At 30.7% G+C, this 6,632-nt stretch overlaps 1 protein-coding gene across 1 annotated transcript; it reads left to right on the top strand.

Annotated features, from left to right (window-relative positions):
• On the top strand, positions 1,937 to 3,263 carry LOC107633605 (transcription factor HEC3-like). Its single transcript, XM_021117606.1, has one exon. The coding sequence runs from the start codon at positions 2,395 to 2,397 to the stop codon at positions 3,178 to 3,180; it is 786 nt and encodes a 261-aa protein (XP_020973265.1). The 5' UTR covers positions 1,937 to 2,394; the 3' UTR covers positions 3,181 to 3,263.

Genomic DNA, 6,632 nt, shown 5'->3' with positions numbered 1-6,632 from the left:
TTAAATAACTGATAAAATTTTTATTTTTATTTTTGAATAAGTTATTATTTTAAATTTTTTAATTTTTAATATCAAATTAATAATTATAGAATTAAAAATTTAGAAATTAATTTTGTAAAAATAACAAAAAAAAAAAGCAATTGAACAAGCACGATAATGCCTATTAAACCACTAGTTAGAAGTAAAAGAAATATTTACTCACCTATTAAAATTTGATGTCCAATTGAACTTAGGTATAAAGTTATTTTTTAAAATTGCAAATTCACATTATCCAAACTCTCTAAAATTATAATATTAGCAGTAGTGTAGAAAGCCAACCAAATTTATCATTTTTGACTATTTTATTATTAGTATTTTTGTACACAATTAAAAAAAAAAGTCCAAATGCAACAAAATATTGAAAGCCTAATGCTGGCCATGGAAACTTTTCCTATTTCAAATACTAAATTATCCCCTTTTTTTTCCTTATTACTTTTCTTTCATATACTATTTTGCTTCAATTTTTTATAAGTTCTTGAAATTTTTGTAGTGCTTCCTTGTTTCGATGAAATGATGGATAGCAACCATGATGTGCTAATGATTATCTACAGTATGCACACAGACATTTCTTGAAAGAATTAACACAAAGCACATTATAATTATAAAATGATTTTAAACGGAAAAACTTATTGATTGATCTAATTTTATCATTCTGGGCATTTTTCTTACATGATTTATTTGTTAAATTTTGGGTTTAAGAAAATTGATTCATCTTAATTTCTGTTGCTGATGATAGAATTCTAAGACACTTTTGGCTTTGACAAAATTTGATCACTTAATTCACATCAGTTGTCACTAATTGTTTTATTCAATTATGATTTTTTTGTTTTTGTTTTCATTAAGTGTGTGGCAAAATCAATTAAAGAAAAGGAAGTGTTTAAAGAGTAAAATGTCTCAAATTCAAATAACAATCTCAATCATATTCACTAGATGCAGAGAGAAAAGTTAAAGAGATTCAATGGTGGTGTTATTCACACTGGTTGAATATAATTGCATTGGTTTTCAAAAAAAAAATTTCATTGATACCTATTTTGGCTGGCTTCATGTATCTATTATAGGGTCTTTGTGCTCTAATAGATTAGAGAATTAATGTCCAAATAAATTGGAATCTTTTGTGTTTCAGCAGATTATGTTAAAGATATAATCTTTTATATGTTTTTCTTATTAAATTTAAATATTTAGAAAGAGTGATTTTATGTAGTATATTAAAATTTCTATGGTAAAAAAAAGTTTAAAAGTTCGAGTCTATCATTTTTGAGATTTTAAGACTTTCTCTCTTTGAAGGGTAATCCTAAGTTCAATATCCAATTCTAGAAAATAATTTAAAATCTAAGTTCAATTTGACATCAAATTTAATAGGTGATAAAATATATTAAAATTATTGATATGAAATGCTTTTACTTTATGACTAAACTGCTATCATTTTCAGAATATTAGGAGTAAAAGGAATATTTACTCACCTATTGAAATTTGATGTCAAATTGAACTTAGGTATGAAATTATCCAATTCCAGTCTTTGTATTGACTTAGTTTTTATGGCTCAACCTGTATCATCTTTCCGAACCAATGAAAATTTGTTTTAATAATAATTAAGAAATACAAAATAAAAAAAATACATAAAAAATGCCAAAAAAATATGTATACCATGAATTCCAAAAGAAGAGGGTTGTGATCTCTAACAAAATGAACTAAAACCCTATAAAGTTATACCAATAAGCAGTGCACCAATGAGAGAGAGAGAGAGAGAAAAAAGCGAGAGGCAGATAATAAATAAAAGGAGAAGGGAGCCCTAGGAATTCAGTGCATAATGAAATTGAGAGAGAAAGAGAGAGAGAGAAGCTAATAAGTCTATAGAATGTGCACCTATCCTTCCCTTCCCTTCCCTACATCACCTTTTTTCTTCTTTCCTTTGATATTTCTTAGAAGCGCATTCATTTCAATACCCCCCTTTGCTTTTAATTAATTCCATACACACCCTTTTCCTTTCTATTGAATTCATTCATCTCATCATCTCACTCTACAATACAATATGCTTTTTGCAGTCACTCCCCATTTCAGTAAAATCTCGTTCCAAATGCAATGCTTCTTCTTCCACTCTTAGGTCCCCTCCTCTAGCTACCCTCCCTATATCTACCATCTATACACCAAAGCAAGACTTTCTTCACAATCTAAGCTAAATTATATTCAACCATCAACGACCCACCCCTTCTCCATCTTTTAATCATCAACTGTATCTGCATAGCTTTTTTATATATGCTAATTAAGTGGCCGGTGTTTCATTTCCAGTCATCAAACAAAACCCAACTTCTTCTCATCATCACGATCTTCAAACTTGTTAATTTAATTTGCTGATAGATGATGGATACCACAAACCTGCAGCAGAATAATAATGCTACTGTCTTCACTGCTGCTACTTGGACAGAAGTTGATCATAATCACATCATTCACCAAATCCCTAACATCATGGCTTCTGGGGTTTTCCCAAACTACCATCACCTTCTTCAAATTCATCATCATCCATCAACAACCACTACTGCACTGCCCTCTTCTTCTTCATCGGGGTTCCTTGGTGACATACTTGGAGTAGTGCACCTAGAACACCAAGAGCAAGAACAAGATCATGATCACGATCATGAAGATGAAGAGGCAGAAGAGGAGCTTGGAGCCATGAAGGAGATGATGTACAAGATCGCAGCTATGCAGCCCGTGGACATCGATCCCGCCACCATTAGGAAGCCAAAGAGGCGAAACGTTCGCATCAGCGACGACCCTCAGAGCGTGGCGGCGCGCCACCGCAGGGAGAGGATCAGCGAGAAGATTCGGATCCTGCAGAGGCTTGTTCCCGGTGGAACAAAGATGGACACAGCTTCCATGCTGGATGAAGCAATTCGATATGTTAAGTTCTTGAAGAGACAAATCAGGTTGCTTCAATCCACTACTCCTCATCAACCGCCACAATGCAATTATGTTGGTCTTCCTAATAATTCTAACAGTGCCTTCTCTTTAGGCCCTTCTACTTCTGATTGGCCTTTTGCACCCACCACCACGCCCTCCGCCGTGCCTGCCTCATTCGGATTCAATGCCGGAGGAGGTCATCATGCCCCCTCCAGCTTTAATCATCATGAGGTAATTAATGAATGATTAGTATTTCATTAATTAGGGTTATTTCTAAAACATGTGCATCTATTAATTTATTGTCCGTAGGCCACAACTATTGTTCGTCTAGTATTAGTATATTTGTTTTGTTGACCACCATTTAAGTTTAGTTAAGAAAAGAATAAGTAGTCATTTTAATATTTGAAAGATTCAGTTTTTGATAAAATAGACTTTAAGGTTTATTTTTGATAAAATAACTCCTGAAAAATATATTTTATTTGACAAACTAACCTAATATTTATTTAATGATTAATTTATTTAGTTAACTGTTAAATTTTTTATAAAAATATTAATTTATTTTTATTTTCTCTTATAAATTTATAAATTTACTCACTCTTTCTCACCATTACCTACCACCATTCCTACATCCTTCACCCATATCATCGCACATCCTCTCTTTGTCCCTATTTCCGCTTTCACCACCACCATAACCAATCTCCAACTCTCAATTGCATCAATCAAAATGAGTAAAATATTAACTTAATAACCACTACTAAATCAACCAAAAACTCTCAAATATCAATGAACAAAGGAATAAAATATAATAAACCCCAACAACAAAGAGTAGTGTAAGGTGTTATATAAAATTAGATATCCACACTCGTAAGTCATGAAGAAATTAAGAACAGAAGATAAAAATGAACAACAAAAAAATTGAGAGAGAAATATCTCGTAAGAAAGAAAAACAAAGTTGTTTTATGGATGGAATGAAGAATGAGAAAAGACATGGATTTATGAGAATTTGGTTTCAATCAAGTTTGTTCTGCAAATTTTTTGAAATGAAAGTGAGAGATGATGAAATACGAAATGACAACAAAATACGGCATAACGATTGATAATTAGAGAAAGGCGATGATGAGTCACGAGGCGAGCCTACTAATGAAGTAGAGATCCTCTTGTAGGATCGACCATGGCGATAACAGATGAAGTGAAGATCCTTTTGAAGTAGTTGTGGTTAGCCGTAGGAAAGAGAACAGGTCATGGCAGCCACGATGGGAGAAACAAAGAAAATAGGATTGGCAGCGAAGCTTTTCTGCTTTGAAAAGATTGGTGTCAGTATTGGATTGTTTTATGAAAACTGCTGCAATTGTGATATGGTGGGATAGTAATAGACTATAAGTAAAAAGAGAGAATAGAGGATAGATTAATAATTTTATAATAAGTTAATAGTGACTAAATAAATTACATTTGGGTTATTTTATCAAATAGAATATATTTTTCAGGAGTTATTTTGTTAAAAATAAATATTGAAGTCAGTTTTATTAAAAATTGAATAATTTGGATGTCAAAATGGATATTTATTCTAAAAAAAGCATTTCGATGTAAAAGCATTTCGTATTAACATAGAATCAAGAGAAGAGTCATGTCCAAACAAATATAATGTACGCAATCTAATCTGATGATGATTATATCAACAGTTGTTTCTATAACTTAAACCCATGACCATTTGAGTTTAATTAACGGAAAAAAAATGAAAAAAAGAGAAGATTAATTGAAGAGGGACCGGAGGAATCGAAGTAGTGATATGTGTGTATTAGCTAGTGTGTGTATTATTATTATTATTACTATTAAGAGGTAAGGCATGTGTGAAGAGAAAGGTTTGTTAGGATAGTGTTGACTAAAGGGGGTGTAGAATAATCATGTATGTGTGTTTGGGTTACGTAGAGATGTAATTGTAATCATGTGTATGTAGTTTTTGTGTTGGCCGGAAAGTATGTTTGGCACAGACTGTTCCGGGAATTCAATAAATAAATGAAATTCATTTTCAAATGTGACGTGAATCTGTTGAATTATGAGCCCTCCCTCTATCATATATGCTGTCATCTTTCTCTCTTTCTCTCTCTCTCTTCCACTTTGTGTGCATAATTGCACATATACATGCTTATTGCCATGTTGCAGTTTACATATATGTATGTTATATAATCTATGGCATGAGTGAATTTTACTCAAACTAACAACACAATATATATGTAATAATAATGTATTTATATGAGTAAGGGTGGAGGTTTTCATGATGAGTCTTCGCTGTGTAGAGAATGAGAAAGCCCTGATTAAAATCTAAGGGTGGATGCAATGCAAGAGTGAAGGACAAAATTAAGCTAATAATTCTGATATATCATATATATGAATATCTCGTGTATGTATTATATATATCACTAGTAAGATTTTCTACTGTTGTTACAGTTACATTTTTCCTTTTGTAAAGAAAACTGATAGATTTTAGTGTCATTTAATGCAAAGAAATCCTAGCTAGAATGGAGATGGGCTTTTTCTTTCTTTCATTCTTTTTTTTTTTTTCTTTTTGTTTTTTTCCTGTGGTGTGCGTGAGATCTATGTTAATATCATCTTTAATTTTCTGACAAGTGCTCTAAGAGACTAAGAGTAGTGTTTCAGATGTATGTAATGTCTTTCATTAAATTATCCTAATTAGGTTTCCTAAATGATGAAAGCTTTTAATTTTACCTGTTTTTCAAAGCTTTCCCATTAACAAGTTTATTTATTTGAAAACATTTTTTAGAAAGTTAGAGAGAGAAAATTAATTTCTTACTTAATTAATAAATATAATTATAGGTCTACTTGTTACCATAACTATTTCATTTTACCAGTGTTTTATATTTAGGTTATATTATTGTTGTTAAAATTTATAGGTAGACAATGTGTTTTGTGAATAATGTGAATAATGAATTTTAAAATTGGCCTAATAAAGTAAAAATACATTACACTCCTAAATTATTCACCTAAATCTTAATATTAGGATAACCATTCGCACACTTAGTAAATTGAACATCTAATATATTCATTATTCACATTGTTTAACATTTTCATTATCTACCTATATTTTTTCATATAAAAATGTCTTAACCAGGACCTAAGACATATGCATTATATAATAATAATGTTCTATTTAAATGTTAGTTTTTGTTTCTTCTTTTGTCTTGTAAAACAGTAAAAGTTCAAGACCTTAACTATTTGAAAAAGTATAGGTAAATAATGAGAATACTAAACAATATAAACAATAAATATGTCAGATATTCAATTTATTAGGTGTGCGAATAGTTATCCTAATGTTAGAATTTACGAGATAATTTAGAAGTGGAGTGTTTTTTTTAATTTAGTAAGTCAATTGTAGAACCCATTATTCACATTATTCACAAAAGTCTTTGTTTATCTAACAAAACCCTAACCGTTTTCTTTTACATTGAATATGAAAGCTTGTTTGTTGTTGCTGTTGTTCTATTTATATATTCTAAGCTAAGTCTCTTTTTGGTTTCCCCTATACTTTCTCTTCCCCTAATTGGATCATTTTTTATTTCTATGCTATATTATACGTCTCTTTCCTAATGATTAAGAATAGTATTGTGTATACAGGAAATTGCATTGCATATGCATGCGCATGATCATTTCTGCAATTGTATGCATTTCCTCAAAAGTTGAGT

The sequence above is a fragment of the Arachis ipaensis genome, chromosome B03, assembly GCF_000816755.2.
Source record: "Arachis ipaensis cultivar K30076 chromosome B03, Araip1.1, whole genome shotgun sequence".
Classification (NCBI taxonomy): Eukaryota; Viridiplantae; Streptophyta; class Magnoliopsida; order Fabales; family Fabaceae; genus Arachis; species Arachis ipaensis.
The sequence above is the reverse complement of the archived record's forward strand: the minus strand, read 5'-3'. Positions and strand labels throughout refer to the sequence as shown.

What these genes read in the sequence shown, in the direction of transcription:
- LOC107633605 (XM_021117606.1), top strand. Translation starts at nt 2,395, where the DNA reads ATGATGGATACCACAAACCTGCAGCAGAATAATAATGCTACTGTCTTC.